The 25,860-nt window shown below is 43.4% G+C and overlaps 1 protein-coding gene across 3 annotated transcripts in view; it reads right to left on the bottom strand.

Moving 5' to 3' along the window:
• The window catches only part of UACA (uveal autoantigen with coiled-coil domains and ankyrin repeats), a 61,516-nt gene that overhangs the window by 29,694 nt on the left and 5,962 nt on the right, over nt 1-25,860 (bottom strand). Inside the window, exons 7-19 of one of the 3 annotated variants that reach the window (XM_031555374.1) lie at nt 25,730-25,836; nt 24,573-24,754; nt 24,083-24,120; nt 23,470-23,556; nt 22,268-22,375; nt 21,426-21,458; nt 20,843-20,941; nt 20,616-20,652; nt 19,744-19,793; nt 16,040-18,742; nt 15,479-15,571; nt 14,611-14,676; nt 12,118-13,950 (exon numbers count right to left, since the gene is read on the bottom strand). In XM_031555374.1, the coding sequence (XP_031411234.1) occupies nt 13,879-13,950; nt 14,611-14,676; nt 15,479-15,571; nt 16,040-18,742; nt 19,744-19,793; nt 20,616-20,652; nt 20,843-20,941; nt 21,426-21,458; nt 22,268-22,375; nt 23,470-23,556; nt 24,083-24,120; nt 24,573-24,754; nt 25,730-25,836 (3,675 nt within the window). In that variant the 3' untranslated portion in view covers nt 12,118-13,878. Of the gene's footprint in view, nt 1-12,117; nt 13,951-14,610; nt 14,677-15,478; nt 15,632-16,039; nt 18,743-19,743; nt 19,794-20,615; nt 20,653-20,842; nt 20,942-21,425; nt 21,459-22,267; nt 22,376-23,469; nt 23,557-24,082; nt 24,121-24,572; nt 24,755-25,729; nt 25,837-25,860 lie in introns of those variants that run through there. The other 2 variants (XM_031555372.1, XM_031555373.1) reach the window with 2 other exon arrangements.

Raw genomic sequence — 25,860 nt, forward strand, 5'->3', positions numbered from 1 at the left:
CGCCTGCGTCAAAGGATGCTGCAAAGCACCGTGTAATTGCCTCTGCTATTAATGGAGAATCACTCCATTGAGCTCATTCTGGGAAGCCAAATAAAACTAATAAGAGTGTATATATACATATGTATATTTATATATATATATGAAAAGGGCAGCGTGGTGCTCAGAGATGTCAGCAAAGAGCTCTCTCTCAGCATTAGCCAACCCCCATTCCTATTACACTCAGCGTTTCACAAGCCTCTAGCTTGTCCATCCCCCCCAGCTCGTGGTAAGACACAGTGGAGCTTTTACCGTTAGCACACAGATGGTAAGCTGAAGCAAAGAGGGATTTGGAGACCAAATCACCGCCTGCCCTCACTGCATCCCAAAAGCCGAGCAGCACTCCCAGCATCTCTGCTTCCTACAGAGAGATCCTCTGCCATGGAGAGCCAGGACTGAACATACAGCTCTTCCAGTATCAAGTAAGTAATTATGAGCCCCAAACATCCAACTATATGGGTTCTGGGCACATGCCCACCTCACTGCAGGGTTCAGAGGTGCTCACAGGCCAAAGCAAGCTCAGTACAGTACTGACAAGGCAGGGATGAAAGATGTCCATGGGGTTCAGCGAGTCCCAGCAGGCAAGAATACACCAATTTCTAGAGCATAAAGTCCCCACATCAAGCCCTGTACAATTATTTCTGGACCCAATATCACTCTAGCCTCATGTCTAAATTGCAAGTAAACAGGCCGCACATTTATAATTGGCCTGAAGATGACAGCTGGGGGACTCTCTGCCCTCTCTAAGCCTCTGCCCACAGCTCCACACCTCACAGCCAAGCCCCGGGGAAGCTCCCAGATCCGGTACGCTGCCACCAAGCCCAGCTCCACTGCTGCCCTCCTGCCCCACTGCTGCCCTCCTGCCCCAGCGCAGCCGAAGCTGAGCCCCCCAGACAAAGCAGGGACGGGCTCTGCAGCACTGCTGGGAGCACACAGCCCTCCCTTCACCAGCTGCCTTCTTGCTCACACCAGCGCCTGGCTCAGCCCCTGCTGACAAGCCACTTATCAGCAGTTATCAGGTCTTGGCTGGAGGTAAGGGAGTTTATTTCCTATTCTTTGGAGAAGGAGTCAGCTGTGATAGTTACAGGGAAGCAACTGTGGTGAAAAGGAAGTGCTGGCACGGAGACAAAGAATTCAGGAGGTGGGGAGCGCTAGAAGGCCCAGTTTGAGCAAGGAGATCAGGGCAGCACAGTGGTCAAATGCAGGGTATGGAGTTGCACAGGCAGCGAGACAGCCCCCAGGTCTGCACAGCTGATGGGAAGCCCAGCTCCCAGGCTCTGGGCCAAACCCACTGCGGAGGGCAGATTTTTATTTCAGGCAGCAGCTCCAGCTCACACCGCGCAGTGGGTGGGAGCGGGCGAGGGGAATTCTTCACCTCTCTGCAGCATGGCAGCACTGCCTTATCTGCCAGCTCAGTGCCGGTTAAACAGCACCTCCCACAAGGCGAAAACAACAAGCTGACATGCTTCTGAAGAGCTGTTGGCTCCGGTTTTATCGTGGAATGCACTGAAGGTTTAACCTTTCTACTTCTGCTTTTCTGAACACCTGTAAGCGTTCCCTCGAGAACCTACTCTGCATACCTTAGAGCTGAGGAAATTCCACATCTGAGACCTGCACCACGCCGGCCTGCTCCACCCGCCCAGGTCTCCTTCAGCAAAACAAACGTTAGCAGCATTTAAGTCATTACTCCAATGCTGCCTTACAAGAGGCAGAGTGCAAGCAAGGAATGGAAAAAGCCTTCGTTGCTCACAGCATTACCCAAGAGGTTCTGAAAGTAACGTCCACAGCACGATGAGAAATACTGTGGGATTGGCATGTTTCCTTCCTGAAGGTTTTGCAAAATACACTTTTTCTGCTGTGAAAATCAAAGCCAGATTCAGCATCAAATGATTAAAGGTTAACTAAGACTTCAAACAAGCGCCGTGCAATGGGTCATTCTCCTACGGATTATGGAACACAAAGTAGCCCTCGGTATTAATATCTGCATTTAATTATGGCCATGTCTGAAGGTGATGAGCAGAAAAATACAGGCTTTGTTACAGATGTGCATTTCACTCTGGAAATTCTTAGGAAAGAAAAATATTGCTGCACCTGTTAGGCACCAAATGCCAACGATTTCTCAGCACTATGGGGCAAGTGGCCCAAGTTGAGGGCGAAATGAAGCTGGAGTTGTTTTAAAATAAGCAGAAGAGTCTGCTAAAATACAGCGCTTTCTTATTCAATGGGAAACAAGGACTGCTGGCTTAGGATGTGAGGATACAAACAAACCAGGCTGAAAGAAAGCTGGGTGAAGTGTGCTGCACTGCAGTCGGGTTTCTCCCACAGCTCCTCCAGAAACTTGGCCACTAGAAAATGAGTGACTGATACAGCACAGGGGAAAGCAACATTCCTCCCCCTGGAAACCACCATCTGCTTCCAGGCACATCCTCTTCACGCGCCTCTTCATCCCTCGCTAGAGCCTAATCACAGAAGCCTTTTTAATTAAAAGAGGTGGCTCAATGCATCTTTTTCCTATTGATCTGCAGTCAACAAGAAACCATAAACCAAGAAATTAAAATAATAATTTATAGCCTTTGGCCTGACTGCCTGTTAGCTCTGTTTGCCATATTGTACACAATGGTTTCCTGCCTCTGCCAGTATATAAACTCAATACAAGAGCTCCAAAAAGGGAGAGAAGAAAAAAAAAAAAAGCCAAACCCCCCACACACAACCCTATAAGGCTTCCTCTAGAAACCAGCTCTGAGGATGGTTTTCAGCTCACCCTTTGTCTGATCTGGGGCCAACCCTCGGTTCCAATCATAACAGAAAGCAGTGAAGATGAAAGGCCAAACTCCATTTCTTTCCAACTTGAGCCAGGTGTACAGCTGGCACCAGCAGCCTCCAATGGTAACTTGTTCCAGTGAAGACATGTTAAAGCAATAAAAAGAAAATGAGTAACATGTGGCTAAAAACATCTATTCGTTTCACTTATTTTCTATAAATGAATTTTCCCAGGGCAGCGTTTGGGGGTTTCTTTAAACAGTGCTCAGTTCCACAGGCGTTACAGGGTTTCCAAGACAGTGAGATCCCTCTGAGAGGCTTGAAATGCCAGCAAGTATGTCTCTTATAAACTAATAGGCTATTATTTACAATTGTCAGTGGCTCAAATAGCTGATTTAAAACCTTCAAATGACAAAAATTCCTCTGAGGCAAGATGCCAAAGTTGAGCAAACAATTTGTACGGTATGTTAAGTGTAGGGGGAAGCCATAGAGCTTGTAATGAAGTCGTGTCTTGTGTTTCCAATCAGAGGCAGGCAGGACGAAATGCATTATGGCAAGCTACTGAGTGCAACAACAAACCACGGGGGGTGGGGGAGGAAGAAGAGGGAAGCAAGGTTGGATTAAAATATAATTTCTGTGGCTTGTTGAACAACATGACGTAGCTAGTCCTCGGTATGTAGAGGATGGGTGCTTGCAAAGAGCACAGAGCCATCTGCTGCTCGTCAGATTCCAAAGCAATAACAGAGTGTGTGTTTTCATGGGTTTTGGTGGGTTTTTCCCTCCCATTTCTGTTGCCCAGTCTATACAGCAAAACCCACAAGCAACAGCACGAGACAGAGCACTGAAACGAGGGCAACCCCCAGCTGACATTTCAGAGCAAGGTTCAAAGAATAGTCGACGTGATGGAGCTAAGTGGAAAAGCAGAGGAAGATCTCACAGAGACCATCAGACTGCATGAGGCTGCCAACGAGGGCTGCGGGTTCAGGGTTTGGTTTCGGGGAGGGGGATTGCGGTCAGATTCCTGTTTTGAAATAAGAACACTGATTCATCTAAGGACAACAGCTGTGCTTCCAGAAGGCAGCTGATGCCTTGCCCTGGGAACAAGCTGTGATGAAGGCAGGGTATGAGAGGAAGGTGCAGGGAGCAAGCACTGAAGGCGCCGTACCAACTTGTTTCCAGCACACATGGATCCTCCATGGATCAGCGTGGGATTGCTAAGAAATAACAAGGCAGGCTGCGAGGAGCACACCCCAAGGAGATGAGGCTGAGTCACTGCCAGAGCCCAGGCAGAGCCTCCCCACCCAGACAGCAGCACGAGCATAGAGGTATGCAGGCAGCAAGCGCTGAGAACAGCGTGTCTGTGTCAAAGGACAACAATGGTGTGAGACCACAGTAGTCCCAGAGCAGCCATAAGCCAGGCCAGAAGCAATGAGCACCAGCATCCAACCCCAGGAGCCTGCCAAAGCAACAGGCACAGGCCACAAACTGCTCGCTAACAGCCCCACGAGCTCACCCCACACTGGGGCATTTCCCACATGAAGCAGTCAAGAGAACGCTGTGCACAGAGCAGGGTCAGGAGGCTTCCTCAGGGAGCAGAGCTCAGCTCCTCCCAGTGCTCTGCAGAGGCCGTGGGAGCCCAAAGCCCAGGCTGGGGAGCCCGTCTGAGCGTGTACAACTCAGCTGCCAGGGACATGCCAGACATCCACAGCCACGAGCAATCCCAAAGGTTCCTTGCTGGCCTCAGCAGCTCCACTTCTGCTATGTCAGTGCTCTCTTTTTCCATGAAATCCAATCGTATCCTATCCAAGGATAAGACAAACTACCTTTGAATTAGGGGAAGAAATTACAAATAATTCTAATATTCAGAAGTCCTTTTTTTCCTAAATTACTTATGGAAATTCTCATTTCATGTCTATGCGTTTCTTCTGAAAGAATGCATCTTCCACATCCTCTCCACCTCTTCAAGCCATGTAACATTTCCATAGCAAGCATCAGAGCGTTTGAGAGAAGTGCCCACACAAAGGCACAGAGAACCACTTCTTCACGACACCTTTTGGCCAGCTGTGCAGGATGTGCCATATGGCAGGCATCTTTCTTCCTACCTAAATGCCTAATGGCACTCACTCATCCTGGACACTGTAAGCCAGGACACCTTCCACCTTGTTATTTGTCACTGTTTCAGACACTAAACTGCTCCAGCAGCGTGGATGAGTCAATCTTGCAGACAAGCTGCAGCTGGGCTGGATCTCAGCTTGCGTGGAGAGTGACACAGGGCTGGGTGCTGTGCAAGTCAACACTCACAGCTCCCCTGTGTCGAGTCCGAGGATTCTACATTTGGCCCCAGTAACTCAAAATAGCCCACCTGACAGCTAGCTTAAAGCCCTGTATCTTACAACCCAGCTTCAGACCGTTTGTGTTCCTATCTTCCCACCTACCCCCTAGAGCACGTTCCCAGAATTACATCTATGAGTCACATACATGTTCTGCCCTGATGAGGCAAGCCAGCTGGCAGAGACCACAGACCTTCTGCAGCCCAAGGAAAACCCATCTGCAGCATTTTTAATCTCTCCCGGGCATCTCTACTTCAACAGAAATTCCAGAGCATCCCCACTCAGAGACGGGAATACACCCGATAACGCTTAGCCAGGAATCTGTTTTTGTACCGAGGCAGAGCCAGAATCCTCTTGCCAGATTTCCCTCCCTGGGACACTTGCTGCAGTTTACGGCTTGCTGTGTCAGTGCAGAGTATATGCTATCAATTAAGAAAGTCGGCTGGCACAGATGAACCCAGAGCCACAGGGCAGAACATCTCTGCCAGAGCCCGCAGGCAGAAACTCTGTAAGTGCATTCCAATTAGATGTATTTGAAACTAACAGGAAAGAGCACACCTTATAGAGACAAATGCGATGAGCAGCTTGACGTGGCACACAAGATGCCTTACTTCTCCCCAGCAGCCCAGCAGTAACTGGCTGAATTAGCAGGTTTGCTAGCCAGGATCTCAAGCCTTTCATGATTCTTCAGCTTGCCTAGAAAACATGAGCCATCCCTGCCTCCTCCTGGTCCCAGAAAGGAGGCCAAGAGCTAGTTTCATTACCACAGGGAAGTGCCATCTGAATAACCATGTGCCCAAGTGGGCTTTTGTCACATCCTCCAGAAACTGCTCAACTCAGCAGCACTTTTTTCACGAGCAGCAAAGTGGAAAAGCACAGCACCAGACCTCCATAGCAGAAAACATCTCTGAATCCCAGTCGGCCTTGAGAAGTGAGATTCTCCTCTTGAAAGAAGAGAAAATGAATAAAACCTGCTGGCAACACAACTGCCAGAGACAGGGTCACTGCAGGCCTTCTTTTAGCAGCACTTTAATGGAAGAGAATAGGTTTTCAAGAGTCCCTTCCAACTAACACCTGAGCCCAACTGCTTGACCAGAAGTTCAGGCACACTGTTGAGGGCACAGACCAGATGTTTCTCAAACGCTGGCAGGCACGGAGCACCACCCACCTCACCAGGAACCTGTCCCAGTGCTTGGAACCCTCACACTGAACCAGTTTCCCCCAGTGCCCAGCCTGACCTTCCCCAGTACAGCTGAGCCACTGTCGTTTGTTCCACCAGGGAGCAGAGCCCAGCATCTCCCTCTGCTCCCCTTCCTCGGATGCTGCAGACAGCAGTGAGGGCTCCTCTCAGCCTTCCTTTCTCCAGACCAGGCTGCACTGTAAGCATGCAGCTCAGATATGCTGATCCAGTATAAACTCCCAGTTCAAACACATTCCAGAAGCACTGGCACATTAACTTTGTCCTGACAGGCTCCGTGCCCAACCAGGTAACCTCTGTCCTCAGCCTTGCCTTATCTGATTGCAGAGAAAAGGTTATGGCAGAGCAGGCGCCATCTGTTACCCACAGCTGGCACAGGAACCACAGCACCAGCCTGAGCTCAGGACTGCCAGTTCCAGCTCATCTGACAAACATGATGACAGCATCATATTGAGGAAGGCAAATTCATGCTGCCAGGTGATCTGATGGAGCACACACAGGTTGTTAATGATCACTAACTCAGTCAGAAATGCTTGGAATGAGGCCCAAGGTGCAAAGCTATTGCTGTGAGTCCTGCCAACCCCAGGAGAACATCACCAGCAATCAATGAAGAGAGGAGCTCTCTGCCAGAGGACCAGCAGGCTAAGAGCACAGTTAGATGCAAAAGGTGGGGAGATAAAGAGCAGAAGAAAAGAGTCCTGACAAGAACAACCACCTCGTGGGCTGCTTCTTCCAGGCTAGCAAGGGGACAAGCTGCTACCAAAGCCCAGATCCTGGTACAACCAACAGCCCTATGCAGGAGAGTAACCTCAACACCCTCACTATTGTGGCTGTCTGAGCAGCCCAGCATGGATTAAGAACAGACATCTCCTAAAACGTCCCTCACATCACTGGGTTGTTTTCTGTTTGTTTTTTTTTTCCCCTCTAAAGGTCAACTCAATTAGAACAAATACAAATACCCTTTTTAAAAGCAGCTAGTCAGTGCCAGTGTTTTCAAAGGCATGAGTACTTTAGAAGCAGATTGGTTTATTTGTTCCATGTAATTTACTTTTAAAATGCGTCCCTGGATTCCCCATCAATTGCATGTGAGATATTGCAAAGGTGACCTGGGAAGTTTCTAAATCGTATGCTCGATAGGAAGCCACAAGCAAGGCTTCAGGCAGAGCTTACCGAGCAGAACGGGGGCACAAGGGCTGTGCTGGTGGGTGTGGAAGGGGCTGCTGTTTCAATAATCCCATCTCAGCTGTCCAAGGTCATGTTTCTGGCAAGGACAACACCAAATGCCTGCACACAGCCTTGTGTGTGTGTGAGCTTCAGAGAAGCATCTATAAAGCAAAGCGAGAAAGTCATACAAGCTGAAGCTGGTGATCTGCTGAAGCACCGATAATTTTAAAGCCATAAATCACTCCTCCTTTATCCCCAGCAGAGTTCTTTGCTCAAGAGCGGCTCAAGAGAATAAGCAGATTAAACACGCAGAAATTAATATGCAGCTAAGTGCTCCCACGCAATGTCACATCCTTGTCCTCTCCCTCAGTCCCAGGCTGATGTGCAGCGACATCCTGCAGCACTCCTCCATCAGCACCAAGCTATGGCACAGGGTGACACTTGTCACCAGTGCCCCAACACAGCCTTGGGATGGCATGCTCTGAGCGTGGCAAAGCATTGCTCATCCCTCCAGGAGACGTGAGCTCGTCTTCCCACCTCTCATTCACAGAGATGAGCAGGGATTTCAAGACCCCTCTTTGGCCGATGGGGCATCGCCCCCTCCTTCAGCTCGTTTTTACCCTCATTCAGAACAGAGGAGATTTCCTGCCAGCATTCTTCACAGCTGCCCAGAGCCATGCATTTCTGTACTTCTCCCCAAGTAAGGTTGAAATGATAGGAACCCATTACCCTTTAATCAGACTCTGCTCCTCCCACTCCAACCTCCTGCAGGTTTTTGCTTTTTACCAAAGAACTCCCTTTATCACAGCTTGCCATTAGTTAAATGCCCCATTGATTTTCTTTATATTTTAGCAGCAGTAGGACATGACAGACTCTTTAACAACCCAGGGCTAGATGAAGCTGCCGGGATAGGGTTGCCACATTTCTGCCTCAGATTTCTTGTACAAAAATATGCACAAGTGCCAGAGGTCCCATATTTGCTGAGTGCATCACGCCCACTGCTTGCAAGTGTGGATGGTAACACAGCACCTCCAGAGAGAGCCCAACAGCTTGAGAGTGTCAGACTGCAGAGCTGAGATATGTACACATACTTGTCATTTATTAGGATTTATGGGAATTTGACAACTGTGAGCATCAGATCAGAGCAAGACATGAACAGCCCAAGATGCCTAAAAAATGACAAGGTCAATTTTTTTTTCCTAGACAGAAGAAAACAAACACATGATTTGAAAAATCCAGGCCCTACTGCAGCCCCTACTGGAACTCCTACAGCTCCTGCATGATCAGCACTACGCCCTGTACTTTAAGTCTGTACTTCTGCAGCCAAACACTTCCCTGTCAAAATCTTCAAGTCCCCCTTGCATGCAGCAGCAATCCTCGCTCGTCCAGATCCCTGCCCCACAGGGGCGTGTGGGACCAGCAGGCACCTCTCCATCAGTATGCAGTCTGAGAGGGACTCAGGGAAAAGCAACCTGCTCACCTCACCCATGTGGCAGAACGCAGGCACTGCTGCAAGGTGCTGCAGCTGATCCGTGCCCTGCAGAACTGCTGCAGGCAGAGGGCAGCTCCACGCTCAGCCAGCAGCAGCTCCGGGCACCCCGGCCTGCCAGGTCAGTGCCTTGCCAGGTGCACTGCACAAGTCAGGCCCATTCATTTTGTAGCTGTTTTCAGTGTGTCAGATACCAGCATGAGAAAGCACTCACGCATACATCATTTCAGCACAGGCAAGTATCCCAGAGTAATTTTCACTTTGTGTTTGAAATGTAAGAGGCGAGTGCCTGTGCTTTCCTTTTTTCTGAAGGGAGAAGACTTCAGCATTTCTTCCCATGTTACACTGTAAGATTCAGCTGGGAGTTTCCATGGTTTTCCAGCTTCACCACATGGCAGCCATGCTGCATCTTCCCCATCAGACAAGCTGACACTGCATCCAACTCCAAGAGATGTAGGATTCCAGCTTATTAAACACTACTCAACAGATCTTTATCCCTTCCAACCCAACCACCACCACCAGTCTGCATCTCCACACGTTTGTCTCAGCTGAGACTGCAGGAAGCAGTCAAAGCAGGGAACGCCTGGTGTCTTAATTCATTCTTGGGCTAAAATTAGAGCTGCTCCAAATGTGACAAAACTCTCCCAAGGCCACCCCCAGCCAGCTGCTCCTTGCTGTAGCTCTCAGACCTGGAGAAGAACATCCTCTATTTCAGGCCACAAAGTGGCTCTTTAGTATCACCCCTCACCATCCATCCCACCACTTCTTGTGCATTCCTGTAATACCTCATCAGCATCCTGCAGAGTCACCATTTCAAGCCAGGCCCATAGCACTGCATGGGGATTTCTTAAAAAAAAAAGAAAGAAGAAAAAAAAGAAAAAAGAACAAGCAATCCTGTTTGTTGTTCTTGCTTGCAGCAAGTACATTACTTGTATTTCCTCGGCTCCCTCCAGGGAGGCGTAGAGCAGCTCTTGCTCTTTCCCTGAAGCTCCAGCCTTTTCCATATTCTGAGAGGGTTCCCATATCACTGTTCACAACTGAATATTTTTCCACTAGGAAAATCCTCATTTTTGAGAAAAAAAACCAATTTCACTTCTCTGAAATCAGTGCTTCATCACTTCTTTCAGAGGAAGACCGAACACAGCTGCACGCTCAGAACACCATTTCTCACAGTAATCATTTTTTGCAGACTTTTTGAAGACATTTGTGCAGGTGTTCCTGCCACCAAGCCCCAGGTTTCCTACAGCTTAAGAGTTGCTTGGTCAAGCCTTCCATGGCCAGAATGCACTGCAACTTCACACCAGCCAGAAGTGTCCTTGCAGCCCCAAGTAATTCCTACACAACACCTGACTCCCAACACAAGGAACCTCTAAGAGCCCTTCTAACTCTGGCACATGCTCACTAGATTGTGATCTCCAACTCAAAGCCCTGCAGTGAATTTTTTGAAGTCATCACTACCACATTCTAAAAGCACATAAGCAAAACAGAGCCAACACTTAATGAAGTGCAAAACTAATAATAAAACTACTCACTAGATGACAGAAATCATTTTCAAGTCCTATTTCCCTTCACAATGTATTCCTTTCCCATCATCCAAGATACTCTGTAAACACAGAAGTAAATACTCCTCACAGCAGAGTGCTGGCTTGAAAGCCAAGTCCAACAGTAAAGCTTCAATTTAATATGCTTTAAATGCTCAACATCTTTTTCACTTAATGTAAAATCCATCTGATCTAATAGCTGTGATTGAATTATGTGTGTTTTTCTTTTTAAAGTTAATTTTCTGAGTTGGCAGAGCACTACACACATTAGATTAAGAACGCAGTAATCTCTACAAGCTTTCCAGGATCCAGACATATTTCCAAGTCAGCTACTCAGAAGTCATTTACCCACTTTAAAAAGGGCTGCTACGTAACAGCAACATTCTGCCAGCAATCAATTATAAGCTGCTTGTAATGCTGCCTTCCCATTTCGTGTAACAGATCACTATCTCTCTTGTCAAGTATCCCTCAAACCTCTTTAATGCATTTCATTTGCATCTGACATTTTTGTGACCTCTCATTTTCTCCCTTTCATTTATCAACAATGTTTGCCCATGAACACATAAAATGGAAAGCTCTCTTTACTGCACAGGTGATACCTGATGTTTGATTGTACCAAACACATGGATTATCACAGCCATGGGAATTTTGCTGATTGCCTGGATTTTGTGTTCACCTTCATGATACAACAACCAAAAAACCTCACACACAGCACTGCCAGGAGTTGTGTTCATTCACTTTGAGCTACACAGTTGTACAGTATTTAAGTAACCCACTCCTATGACACCCCCAAACACAAAACTTAGTTTCTTAGTTCCTAACATGCCATGATTTTATAGCATCACCAGTGTCAAGGTAAGAAAGAAGTCTGAGCTAGCACCAGTTGCATTGACTTACACTGCTCTCAAGGAAACTGAGTCAGTTTCTCATTTCTAGGTCATTCATCATCTTGCATCCCCTCCTCCCCAGAGGAGGCAGGTAACCCACCAGTGCATCCACGTGCAGCTCCACACCTGCCCACTGCCACCACGCTCTGGTACCACTCCTCCAGAGGAAAGAAAGCCCCTCGATGTGCAACTGAGCTGTTACACAAAAGGTGCACAAGTTTAATCTCAGCCCCTCTGCTCTTTGGGTTGTGGAATAGCAGAAATGCTGCTGCAGGAAGCAAGGCAAAGAACATCAGCACCACTGCTACCATTCAATAAATAAGCACTGAACTCCAGCAGATCAGATGGGGTGCAAAAGGAGCAGAGGGCTCAAACTCCTGGCACACAGCAAGCAGTGTCTCACAGGCACTCGGGTTTCTTAGATCCCATGTTCAGGTGATGACCTGTCCTGAATAAAACCGTGACAAGCAGCTCCTAGAAGCCTACACCAAGCAAAAGAGCATCTGTAGGAATGCTGAGGCAATTATCAACACTGATGACTCAAGAACTCTGAAAATACATGGAAAAAAAAATACACTAGCAGACATGTGAAAAATAGATGTGTTACTTGGGATTCAAGAGCATTCAATCGAGTCCAACACCCTCCACAGCCCAGACTACTTTGACAAGTTATTTACACTGCTTTACCTTTTACAGAATTGATCACTACAAAAAAAAGAAAAAACATTTTATTAATGTAATATAGGAGAAATTTAGAAAAACATACATAGAACTCCCTCTATAAGGAAACATACAATATCAAAATATGCCAGAGTTAGTATATATCAAAACGGTCAATTTCTCTCTAATCAAAGTTTCAAGTAACACAATCATAAAAGAATTTGGCTAAAAAGTAGTGTGTATATACTGAGATGCTTTCTGTAATAGTCCTCTAAGAAATTAAAGGAAAGCAGCAGATCTGTTGTACTACAGACATATTTAGTAAATATATTAAGTGTATTTATGTAAGTAACTGTCCTGCACATTCATCACTTCGCGTATCCTCCTCTGTGTGGCAGCTGTCTCTCAGCAATACGTGACTCTGCCCAAAAAGGGACACAAAAGGAAATAAATGCAACACCACTGAAAACAAAGACCTAAGCCAACGAGACAGAGCTTGTTGGGAAGCCCAATTAACGTGAAGCAGAGAACTCAGCACTCTAAGCTTCAGCCTTTGTTTTTCAGAGAGCACAAAGAAGGCAGCTTTTTCTTCTCTGCTTCAGGCTGTCAGGTTCTTATTTGCTAGTTATAAACAAGTGCTTTCAGCTCAATAGCATGAAGTTAACAGGGCCACTGAGAGCACTTACAGCCTGCACTATTAGAACACCAGCATACGTTATTAGGCTCATTTTTTAATTACTTTAGGTAGTGCCAGATTTCATATTTTTCTGTTACAAAACTTTTGGAAATATCATCCTTCAGTTAAAGAAATGAAACCTTGTTTTAACAGGTAAATTCCAAGCAAATAAAAGCTCTCATTTGATTCGTCGTATTATTTGCATCTTTCCCCATAAATAATCAGATTATAGTACATAATTTACAGTTAAGAGGAAAATACCTTAAACTTTCATGAAATAGTGTTTCAAAATCCAGTAATTATCTTGTGTACAGCTTGCTGAGCTGCTTGGTCTATACCCACATTATACCTAATGAAGAATGAAATTATGTTCAAGTAGAACTATGGCATTTAAAATGTTGCTCTACAAACCACGTTGTTCCAGTCGTATACTTCAGCATTACAAAGAATTCATTAAAAGTCTCCTGGGCAAGGGACAAAGGTTAGTGTTCTGATGGAAAACCCAATTTTTAAGTCTGATAAAAGAAGCAAAAGACACTGCATCTTAAAATTTATTTAAACAAAACCTATAACTTGGCCAGCCAAGTTACAGCACATACCTAAATACCTTCCATCTAGCTGTGCAGCCGACTTAAGCATGTTGTAATAGTCACAGTCAGCTCCAGTTACAAACAAGATACCCCACTCTTTTGGTTAAGAGTCATACAGCTACAATACCTGCCAAGCTCATTTGAACACCATTTATTTTCAACCATACCATGAGAGTTCAAGTTATAGGATAAACTAGAGTATCTGGGAATAGGCCTTGTTTTAGGAAGTGGTCAATCAGACATACAATTATTTAACTACCATGTCATCATTTTGACAGTCAGCTTGTACACCAACTTTAAAGCATGTTCTACATCTTCTATGAATCTACTGAAAGGAGTGCCAGATCTGAGACTTCGTAGCTCTACTTTACTGTTTTGGAAGAAAACATTTTGGCTTTGTAAGCTGTTTCTTATATGGAGTAACTTCAGGGATTCCAATTATAGCCATGACATCAAAACAATATAAAACTCACACAGGTTATCACTACCGTAATCACAGCACTCCTACAAGCTGCAGCAGCCTTCAAGAGCAACGGCACTAAGCACGTCAGCAAACAAGTCCCTGTCTCATTTGAATGATCTGTAGTAAAGCAGCTTGGACATCTTCATCCATGTGACCCTAGAGCAAGCAAACACTCAGTTACAAAGAAAAATAAACAGGTCTCATAAAACATCAGCTATACACAGAACATTGGGGGGCTCCAAAATTGCTCAGAAATCACAACTCTGGACAACTCTTTGGGAATCCTGCTACAGTTCTCTCATGAGAGAAAGAACAGTCTGCTCTACGCAGCAGCATATCATATGAAAATGTTTGGGCAAAAAAAAATCTTGTTCTCTGGATGCCAGTTTGCTCTTGCAGCAGCCCTACTTTTATGTGCACATGGATCTGAAGCCACAATTCTGAAATAAGTTGCTCAGCTCTTTGTTCAGTGAGAAGCACTCAATAGGCCTGCATTCCACTTCCCAGCTTTAACGTGACTCCCCTCCAGCACTACCTGGGATAATGCAGAATTAATACATTCACACCACCCAACCATCACCTCAGGGCAGGTCACAGCTACATCCAGTCACACTGCAGACAAAAGCTAGGAGGGCAGCACCGTAAGAGTGCCACGGCATTGCTTTTCTTTTCCTGGATCGTTCAATTCTAAATTAAACTCTGAACATGAAAACAAACTTGAAATTAGCATCATTTACTTAAGATCTTCCAAAAATATCTTAAGAATCTGTAAATTCAGACGACACAACAAAACATCTGAACTTGGGACTCGCATACCTGTACAGCACTAAGAAGATGTGTCCGATAAACTGAGACTACCTCTTGATGCTGCCTTTTAGCATCCTGTAAAAAGGAAGACAAGAAGAGAGGAAGACAAAAAGAAGAGATGGAGTCAAATTAACATCTATTCTTATCTAATTCCAAGTTTGAGGATTTGGTTCTGTGTACTAGTATAGAAATACTAGTCAAAGCAAAATTTCAAGGTTAGATTTAGCTGTATTCCCTGCATTAATCAAGAAAAAAAGAGTCAATTTTTCAAATGACATTCTAGTTCTGTAAAGATTTAGTGATACCTAAGTTTGCTCACCTACACAGCTTTAGCTATAGTAAGCCACAGAAGCCACTAACATGCATGTGTGCATACAAAAAAAAAAAATCACAGCACTTGCTGTGAAGTGCTCCCCTCTACTGTTAGTTCTTAGCGATAAGCAACACACTTCTCTATGTTTGCAGACAAGGGAACGCAAAGTCCACCAAATCCATTATTAATAAAGGACCACTTCACTTCCTTTTAGAGTGAAAAAATACATGGTTGGTTTTTTTGTACAAAATATTGATGTGGAATGTGCACACAAATGGTCATGGCATGAACTACTGCAGCATATTTCTTTAGCACAAACCCTGTCTGTTTCATCTGGAAGAGTTCCTAACATTGCAACTCCAATGCACAGAAGTAAGCAGACAAACTTACAGACAGAAGCAATCAGTCAGAAAGAAAAGCACACTTATGAATACTCCCACTTTTCCCCAAAGCCTGAGCTCACAATCAGCCCCAGTGCCCTACTGACCATACGCACATTTCCTTCTACATAGAATCACCATAAGCAGTGCCATTGCATTTCAGACACCTTGCAGAATTACTTACAGCTAGCTGTTGTTGCAGCGCTTTTACTTGGTTCTGCAGCACTTCTACCTGCTGGTTCTGCCTCTTTGCAGGAATCCCACTGGTGTACGTAAGCTGAGACAAGCCATTAAGAGCTTGTTTTAATCGTTCCACATCATTAAGCAGCTCTGTTATCTTTAAAAGAACAAACTCATTTAAGGAGGCCTCTCTTCCTGAAAAAGTGGTACTCTAGCATTTTTATTCTTAACTACAATACATGAAACCAAGGCAAGAATACTTTCTGTATTTAAAAGACGGCTATCAACACTCAGGTGACCAATAAACAATGGAAGGATGGAGATCATACACCAAGAGCATGGAATGCAGGATGGAAGTCATAGTGGTTCTCACCTCAACAGTACCCAAAACTAAAAAGGAATTAGAAAAGTTTAGTATACTGTCACAGAAACCTCGGGCTTCTGCTCACGGGCTTGGGTCAGTCCTGGGTACCTAACACCCAGCACACGAAGCCACGCTTGAACAGCTAAGAGCCCACTGCTACTGCGCTGAGAAGGCTTGGCCCATTAAGTACCGACAGCCTACCTTGTTATCCTTGGCTTCCACCTGCTTTGCAGACTCCTGTATTCTCTTCTGCAAGTCAATAATTGTCGTCAGTGATTTATCACACCTTTCTTTCTGGTCCTTAATTTCCTGCTCAATGCTGCAGCTCCGTAACTGGAGCAACTCCTTTTCATCTTTTAAAGAGCGCTCGCTCCTCTTGGCTTGCAAAGCCTCCTCGCATGCTTCCTCATACTTTTTATTTACACTGGACAAATTTTCAGCTATGGTATTAATCTGGGCCTCCAGAGCACTTTTCATGGAGTTGTATTCTGATAAGTCAATCACTTCTTTGCTCTCCAGCTCTGTTAGAGCTTGTCGACTACACTGAATCTCGGCTTGCAACTTCAAGATTTCCTCACTTTTAACTTGGCTTTCTCCTTCCTTCTCTTTTAAACTGCTTTTAGCTGCCAGGATTTCTTGTTCTAGCATTTCTTTCATTTTCGTATATTCTACCAAAGGTACTGAAGACTTCTTCAGATCCAACAATTCCTGCTGCAGTTCTCCTACTTTCAGTTTCTCTTTATCGTAACTTTCCTTCTTACTTCTGAGAGCTTCCTTTAGATCCTCTATAGTGTGCCCAAGAGCGTTCTTCAGCACATCAATCTGCTCCCCAGACAGATGCTGACTGCCCACAGGAGCCTGCGCAGCTACACCCTGCTTGGCACTCTCTTTCAGCTCACCTTTCTCATCTTTTTTGCCTGTGTATTTCTGCAGCATCTCTCTCAATTGCTTGTTCAGCTCCTCCATTCTGCTTGCAAACATCTTCTCCATTTCATGGCATTTCTCAGCAAGGACATAGTTTTGCTGCAAGTCATTCTGGATGGACATAATGCCTTTTTTGAGCTTTCCATTCTCCTCCTTGCACTTCCTATTTTCCTCCTCACTTACTTCACACTTCCGCATCTGTTCCTGCAACTGTGCTTTTAATTCTTTCACCGTGGCTTCAAAGCTTTGTTCTCTGTCTTCAAAGGAGGCAACTGGGGCATATTTTGACTTAATGCATTCTTGAATTGTGTCAAGTTCCTTCTTTTGGGCTTCAATTTCTCCGTGTAACTGCAAGATCTCCTCTTGACTCCTCTTATATTCAGCAGTAATTGCAGCATTGTTTTCCCGAAGCTCTCGCACGCTGTTATTCAAAGCAGTCACTTTAGCATCATGCTCTTTTAAACTTACACATTCGGTTTGTAATTGCTTCTGTAAGAGTTTCACCTTATCTTTCAAAGCCCCGTTTTCCTTATCTACTCTCATAAACTCCTGCTTTCTCTCCTCGTTCTTTTCCTTCAGATCTGACAACTCCTTGTTACTCCTTTCCAGTGCATTATTCAGAGCAGTTCTAATCTCTTCATGCGTCGCAGCCAAAACGTACTGATCCTTCACAGACTCTCTTATGGCCGTGTTTTCAGAGACGAGTCTGCACATTTTCTCTTGTTCATCAGCATATTTTTTCTGAAGCTCGGCAAGCTGCTTTTCAAGCTCAATGCCATTAGATTTTAAAGCTTCCATTTCTTCTCTGTGTTGCTCTGGAGACAGGTACACAGCCTGCAAGCGGCTCATGTTCTCACTTAAGCTGTTCTTCTCTGCCAGCAAATGCTCAGCTTCTGCTTTGCTTTCATTATATTTCTTTGTTATTTCAAACAGCTTTTTGGTCAGATCACCAACAGTCACATCACTTGTTTTTTTCAGTTCTTCATGAATTTTTAAAGGCACGTTCTGGCTTTTAATTTCAGTTTTTAATACTTGGATTTGTTGCTTAAGCATCTTGTTATCAGTCTGAAATCTTTCAAGTTCCTTCTGCAGAGTCTGATTCTTTTGCGACAATTCAGAAATTCTTTTCTCCAGTTCCTCATTTTTTTGCTCAAAGCCACTCCTCATTTGCTCATGATCTTCTGGCTTTACGTGCTGAGCAAGTTTAGCCTTCTGACTATCAGATTCCCTTTTTAAAGCCCAGATCTCTGCCTGCAGTTTTTCACGCTCTCCCTCAATCTCTGCTAGCTTCCTTGCTTTTTCATTCACTTCATTTGACAGTGAACTCTTCATGTTTTCAAATTTCTCTGAAGCTACAGAGTGTGCTAGCTTTGCTGCTGTTTCTTTGAGCTGCCCTTCTAACTCCATGACACTTCTTTCCCTTTTATCTCGCTCCATCTCCAACTTAACAAGTTCCTTCTGCAACCTTTTATTTTCTTCCACTAGCCTTCCTTCATCTCTCTTAAATTCTGCCACTAGCAATTCATTCTGCTTAATCTGGTTCCTCAGCTTACCCACTTCAGCAGAGGCTCCTTCATACTTTGTTTTCATCTCTTTCAACTGATCCTTCAGCTCCTCTGTTAGCTTACTGTTTCCTGAAGCAGCTTCATTAGTCAGGTGATCCTTCAGAGCAAGAAAGTGGGTCTGCATTTGCTTAACTTTGCCTTCTGAGTCAAACATCCTCTTCTGCACATCTTTTAAAGCATCTTCCAATTGTTTTATCTGTCCATCAGATTCTTCCTTGGTTCTTTCACACTCTGATGCCAAAGCTTTGCATTCAGATACCTTGTGAGACAGTTCTCTCTGCAATTTGCTTATTTCTTCTTTTGCTGCACCATAGCAAGTCCTCATGTTGTCAAGTTCTTTCTTTAAAGTTTCTCTCTCTGAATTGGGTGATTGGTGAGGCAGGGACAGCTCCAGGGGTCTCAGCATAGACCTAGACTGAAGATAAATTGGCATTAAAGTGTGAGTTTGCTTGCAAGTTTTATCCACATGCACTGTCATATAACTACATAATTTGCCATTATGTCAGCAATAAAAGCTCTGATTATCCTTCTAGTTATTGTTTACGAATCAGACCCCACTGATGTTAAAATGAATGTACTGTTCCTGGGTTTTATTTTCCATCATTATTCACATTTAATCATATCTACTCAAAAATATTTAAATTTCCTGTAAGTGTCCCTGCCAACAAGCATATAAAAATAATGGTCAAAGGAATTGGAACCGACTGAGTACACCATGATTAACAGGACCTTCTCTCCACAATGCCTGGAGAAAACCATCACTTTACTTACTGTCTAGTAAAGAACATTAAAAAAAAGTATTATAGAATAGTAAGAAGCTTTGCTGTTTTGCATTTTTTTTTTTTTAGTACCAACCTTCACTTTGCTGACAGCCATTACAGCTGTTCCATAGCACTGACTTGGTCATGTTCCAAGCACTTACTACTTTCAGGTCACTTGCAGACCTGATCAGCTTAAAGCCACTTAATTCTGGCTTGGGATAAGGTTTGAATTTTGTTGTGGTTTTTTGTTGTTGTTGTTGTTTTTTTACTTGGTCAAATTGTGAAGCTAGCTAGCTGTCAGCAAACAAAATCAGCAGGAAATTATTATTTAGCTGGCAGGAAAATAGTGTAGATTTTAACTGAATTTTAAGCAGGAGAAAAGTTAGGGAGATGAAAAACAATTGCACTGTGCACTATGAGTGCTGCCCCAAGCTCCTGTTGGATTCCTTTCCAAGAATGCCCATTACAGACCATTCAGTAGTGGTGTCTTTGCAGCATTTACAGCTATGTCACATACACAACCCTAGAGGGCACCAGCAGTTAAAAACATGGCAAGGCCAGTATTACAGGAGCAGTGTAATAGGTCCACATTTAAGAATTTTTTGCTTTCCCAGGAGTAACCAGCTCTGAATTCTAGTAATAAAATATTTATTACCTGTGATTCCGCAGCAAATACTTGACCTTGTTTAAGTAAATCTTCTTTCCCTAGATTTTCAAAGCAAATAGCATTTAGTTGAGAAACAGTTACAAAATCCCAACAACTGTATTTTTCCTTCCTAATTTTATTCTTTTTAATGGGACTGTGCTGTGTTGCAGGTTGGTGTTTAGTATCTGGTATTAAAACACCCCCTCTTTAATTAAGTAAGGCAGGAAGCCTGGACAAACACCTATAAAGGGAAAGACACCCCTGCCACACCAGGCTGGGTGCTGTTCTGCAAGAGAGCCATGAAGGCTGCCTTGAATCACCTGTGAGAAGAATTCAGCAGGGAAAAGTATTCCTTTGCACTCCAGATAAACCTTCTGGGCAGCCAAACAGCTCTTGCTGTGGTTCACAACAGATTCCATGATCTTTTAAGCTAAACAAATGCAGGACAGGCCTGTAACCAAGCTGGATGTGAAAGACTCCAGCTTCTAGAAATTGAATCATTTTTAACAGAAGTGTAAGTTGAGGTACTGTGCTTAAAGTTGTCTTCAAATTTCCCTGTGCTGACGCACCCATGATTGACTGCCTTGTCCAGCAGGAGGAATGCACAGACAGGCAAGAATTTGTAGTGCTTAAGATATGAAGAACAAAGGGACTCTCCTGTAGCAGAGATCTCACTGGTTTGTTTTTCACATCATTAGAAGACATCTCAGATTTCACAAAACAGTCACACGTGAGTTCTATCAATGTGTTCTAGCACCCAGCAATCTGTATTATGAGGCAGGAAGTGTGGACAGACATGTTTGTCTATAGCCAGGACAAAGAAGAAAAAGCTCTTCTCCAACACTGCTTGGCAAGCTTTAGGAGTTAAATACAACACTTACTGTTACTGAAGTTACTTCCAGATCCCACTAAATCAACCTACAAGCAAATAACAGAAAATACAAAAAAAAAGCTGGAAGTTTACACTGAGTTATCGCATCTAAGCTACAGATAAAAAGGCAGAAAATTTTTATCTCACTTAAACTCAAGACTTTCAATAATTAAAAAGATTAAGTATTGACATAGTAAATACCCATTGTTGTATGGCATTTCAAATCAGTTAACATACTTCATAATATTTGAGTTTAGCTTTCAGAGCTTCAATAGTCCTTAAGCTTTCTTCCTGCTGTTTTTCCTTCGTACTCAGGATTTTCTTCAACTCATCTTTCTGAAAGAGAATAGAAAGTGCCAAATAGCCAAAGCCACGAGGATGGCCAGATTCATGAGATAAGCAGCTTTTAAAAGTGGTTTAAAGAAAACTTCAACTAAAAATCAGTACTGAGAGAATACCTAAATTTGTTAAGCTAAAATTCTACAAAACTATGTCTCTACAAGAACAGTCTGGTAGTAGTCAAGGAAATAGGTACTAAAATCACGTGCAATAGTTTCATTAATGCAATGCAAACAAATCACTACTTCAACAGATGCTTACAATACTAAGACTGCTTTTAAGGTGAAATAGCAATTACAACATTTATTTGTAGCAATACAAATACCATACAGCTCTATGAACTGAATACATATCAGTAGATACTTCATTTAATCTTTATACACAGCTTTCCTTTCCTCCATAGCTTTAAATACCATCTCTTAAATTCAAGTCATTTCCCCTATTTCGTAGGTCTATTACACTTCAAAGTGATATATCGTACCTCATTTTCAAGATCATCTGCAAACATTTGTTCCTGCAAAAATAACAAAAAATCCCCCCACAAAATCATTTTTCAATACTGTTTAAGGGGCTTATACACTGTACATTAATTGATGAGTCCACCCAGCTTCTCATCCTACGTGCTCCCAACACACTGCCCACCTCGCATTTGCCTTCTAACCTCTAGCAAGAGAAAAACAAAGATGTTGACAGAACACTGTCTCTTGACATTTGTACTAAGAGAATGGAATACCTTCCTGTTATATGTCACTGAAGCAGAAAAATACAGCTTCTCAATAAAAAGTTGATTTTAGAACATGAATATGAGGAGGCAGAATTGGTTTCTTTGGGATTTTTTGGAGGGGCGGAGGAGGAGAGTTGGGTATTGTTTGTTTTGAAGGGGAGGAGCAGGGCTAGTTCGGGTCTGTTTTTGTAAGAAACGGAACTTAAATTTCAGATAGTGAACCAAAACTGAAAATTTTTTTCCCCTTCACTTTTTTCTAACTGAAGAGTTTGTTGTTTTTTCTCCTGTTTCCACTTTAAGTAACTGCTGCAAAATAAGCAATGGCTCTGATAAGTACCAGCGCACAACAGCTACATTTAAATGGCAAGTTAAGTTTACTTTCTGAATTACAATAGACAGGAATGCCTCGTGGTTCCTATTACATTATGAAATATAGCTATAAATGCTATTGCTCAACTTTATGAGGAGCAATAGACAAAGGTGTAGCATCTCCTCACATTTTGAATGACTACAGACTGAAGGTCTTTGCAGCACAAGAAAGTAATAGCAGCACCTACAGAAGTAATTTGCTGTAACTCCATGAAGACTAGTGGTTTTACCTCAGTTAACTGGAGCTGAAGCCCACTGATTCTATCCAGCAACATCCTTTGCTCCTCTTGCACTTCTCTCATTCGATCCTTCAAGTCTTGATTTTCTAACTCCAATCCCTAAAAAAAAAAAAACAAGCAGAATAAATACACCACACTCACACAGGGAAAACTAATGAGTTTGAACCAACAGTTTTAAGTCATGAATGACATCAAGCCCTGCTTAAAAAGCCCCAATGATTTTGTTGCCTCACTTTAGCTCTGCCTCGTTCTGAAGTTTACATAAGCACAACTTTCAAGGTCTCCAAGCTTTTTGTCTCTAGATAATTCCTTCTCACGTACATACAGGCTTTGAAAATACAAGCAGAATAAGATTACATTCAATGCCAAAAGCTCTCAAGTGGTTGCCTATTAACATGTAACAGTAATTAGTATTAAAACAGTTCCTGAAACCCAGTGTATGCATTGAAAAGGCCTCACTGGCATGAAGCATAGCAACTTGGATGGACTTCTGTTCCAGCAACCACAAGAATCACCCTAGCAATGCACAGAATTTCAATACATGGAAACGATAGGTCTTCAGATCTTCAGTCAGCCCAGTGCTTACATCCAAACAAAGCCTGTTTAACCCACTGCTAAGTAATCACCTTCGTAATAGTGGAAACTACTTGAGCTCAAAACAGAAATGCTGCATTTAGAGATTCTTATCCTTTGTAATAAAAAGGATTTCAAAATGAAAATGTCAGCATCTCAGTGGGTTGCTCCCCATAGCTTCAAGTGTTATATACCTTCTCATAAACTGTAATGACACAACAGGAAGATGAGAAAATTAATACCAGTTAATAGAGCAATTATGATGCAAGTTAGTTTTAGAAAGACAACCATACATTTCTGAGAATGTTAAAGCATCTTCCTGTTTTGTGACCCTATGATCTTACTGCAGGTGAAAGTAGCAGGCATCAAAAGTTAAGAGATGGGAAAGGGCAAGTCTCATCTCATGTCTTAAAAGTATTTAATATAAAAAATCTTGCAAAAGTTTACAGCTGATCTGCATAATTGTCACTTTACATACTCATGCAATTAAGTTTTAAGTAAACAGCAATATATGTATGACCTTCCTAAATGGAATGCTAGTACTTAAAATCACACCTTGTCTTTAATGCCTGGTTCATTATACGTATGGGAATACATAACTCAGAAACCTCCTCATTTACCTGAGCATTATGGTCCTTCTGATACAGCTTGACATTCACCTCTTCCTGTGCATGCAGCCGATTCCACTTTTGTGACATATTGTTCATCTGTTACAGCAACATTAAAGCATTAATTGACATTCCTGGTGCATTCTGACAACGTTTATCCAGGTTCCATTTCAACATCCAAGGGGGGTGGGGAGGAAGCAATACTACTGAGCAAATACACCGAGTACTTTTTAAACAGAAATACACACACCACGTAATTGGAGTTGAAAACAAGTTGATGTCATTCCCCCGATCACATCCCTTTTTAAAAATATTAGGTGTCCCCAAGCTACTTCAGGGAACAACAGGCTTCTGAATATGTTGTCCCAGTGAGACAAAAACCTGCTCCTTGTTCAGCAATAGCTCACTTCCAGCTCCAGACAGCAAGAAATTTACTGAAAATTAACACAGACCCCAAGCAAGGTCCAAATATCCAAAAATCATTCTGGGCTTCACCTCACAGGGCAGAAAGATAAGAGAATAAGTGTTACAGAAGTGTTACAGAAGAGGGAAACTTCACCAACACTACGTATTCTCCCACACCTCCTCATAAGGCAGCCTCAGGAGATACCACAGTAAGCCTCACCTTCTGTTCAGGTTGCCCTCTCTTCAAGGTATCTCTTGCTAGAAAAGCAACACAAAGTAAGAATTTAAAGAAAAATTCATCTCATTCAGATTCACATAAAGCATACTTCGCACATCTACTTCACTTTCTTAGGAGGACATTTCAAGAAATAGTTCCCCACTCCCCAAGTTCAGTTAAAAAAAATAAAGCATTTCACAAGTACAAGATATTCTATAAATAATGCTCAAGAACAGCTATGATCAGTACTGCAAGACCAGCTCAGTAATACTAACACCCTGCACCTCATCACGAGCCTGCATTAGCTTTAAAGGCTTTACTACAGACAAAAACAAAAAACCAAAACCCCTCTCCTCCCATGCAGGCTGTTTACCAGCTTTTTGTTTAAGGAACTGCAGCTGTCCTCCCAAGAGTACATTCAAAGACATAGCACTGAGAGGATATGCAACCCAAATGAGAGAGTAACAGCAAGCAGCAGCAGCCACGTTCATACCTTTGCTGGAATCCTCAACGGCAGCTTTTATTAAAGCCAAAATGTCAATATTGTCACCAATTCTGGCATAGTAAGCACAGTCATGACCAAGGCCATCAACCAAACTAACATCCGCGCCATTTCTGAGCAAAACTTCTACCGCGTCCTTGCAGCCATATTCACAGCCTAACATTAGGGCAGTCCTGAGGATGGGGAGAAAGATTGCATTCAGAAACTCTGGGATCTTATGCTTTCAGAGGAGCACTCAAAGAAATAACCTTACACTTATGTCTAATCACGGAAAGTTGAGTGAAGGAATCTTTCACTTACCAGGAGAGGAAACTAAGCATTAAAAAGTCATTTAGTAGATTACAAATATTTGTAAAAAGCAAAACACTAATAGCAGTATTCTCATAAAACCCAGCACAAACCAACTGCTTTGAGCACCACCCAAGTACTCTGAAAACTCCTGCGATTTTTGGCTTACTCTGTTTACATACAAACATCAGTAGACACAACAAAGAAGAGGAAGTTTAGACAGAGTTCCAACAAGTGCTTGAGAATCCTGGCAATGCCTCCCAAACAAACATTTGCCAGCTTCAGAACATGCAGTGCAAGCACCCGTGCCTTGCTTCCCACCAGACCCAAGTCCATTACCAGCAGGAAGGTGTCCTCCAAGAAATAGCCAGCAAAAGCAGCAGCTAGTTACATGCTCCCTGCTACCCCTCCTCCATAAATACAGAAAAAAACATCTCAGGGCCTTCCAGTCCCTCAGAAGCCCCAGTGGGACTCAAGTACTTCTTGAAAATGTACTGCTTTCATCATGATATATTTACACATCAGTCTCAAAGAGTATAAGCTGCAGCATGGACAGACGAACTCTTAAAGCAACCAATTGCCATTTCTCTGCTGGGCATCACATGCCATTCTTTCCACTTAAGTCTATCTAGACGTATTTTAAAGGCAAGAATAAGCAATAAGAAAAGTTTGTTTGCGTTATTGAATTGGCACAATTTCTGGACTAAGTCCCAGGTGAGAGGGTTGGTTTTTTGTTTTGGTTGTTTGGTTTTTTTTTTCTGCTCAATTTAACATTCATTCTGCAGCCTGAAAGCCAACAGGGAACATTCTACCCTTGAATGGTCACAGCAGGCATTCTGAAAACACCCTGCATGCATTACCTGTTCTGTTTGTCCCTGGCATTGACGTCTGCTCCTCTGTCTATAAGAAGCTGGCAAACCGTGGGGCGACACATCTGAGTGGCCAGCACCAGTGGTGTCCTCCCATCCTGAAGAAGGAAAAAAGGAATGAA

This window comes from Meleagris gallopavo, chromosome 12 (genome assembly GCF_000146605.3).
Source record: "Meleagris gallopavo isolate NT-WF06-2002-E0010 breed Aviagen turkey brand Nicholas breeding stock chromosome 12, Turkey_5.1, whole genome shotgun sequence".
NCBI lineage: Eukaryota > Metazoa > Chordata > Aves > Galliformes > Phasianidae > Meleagris > Meleagris gallopavo.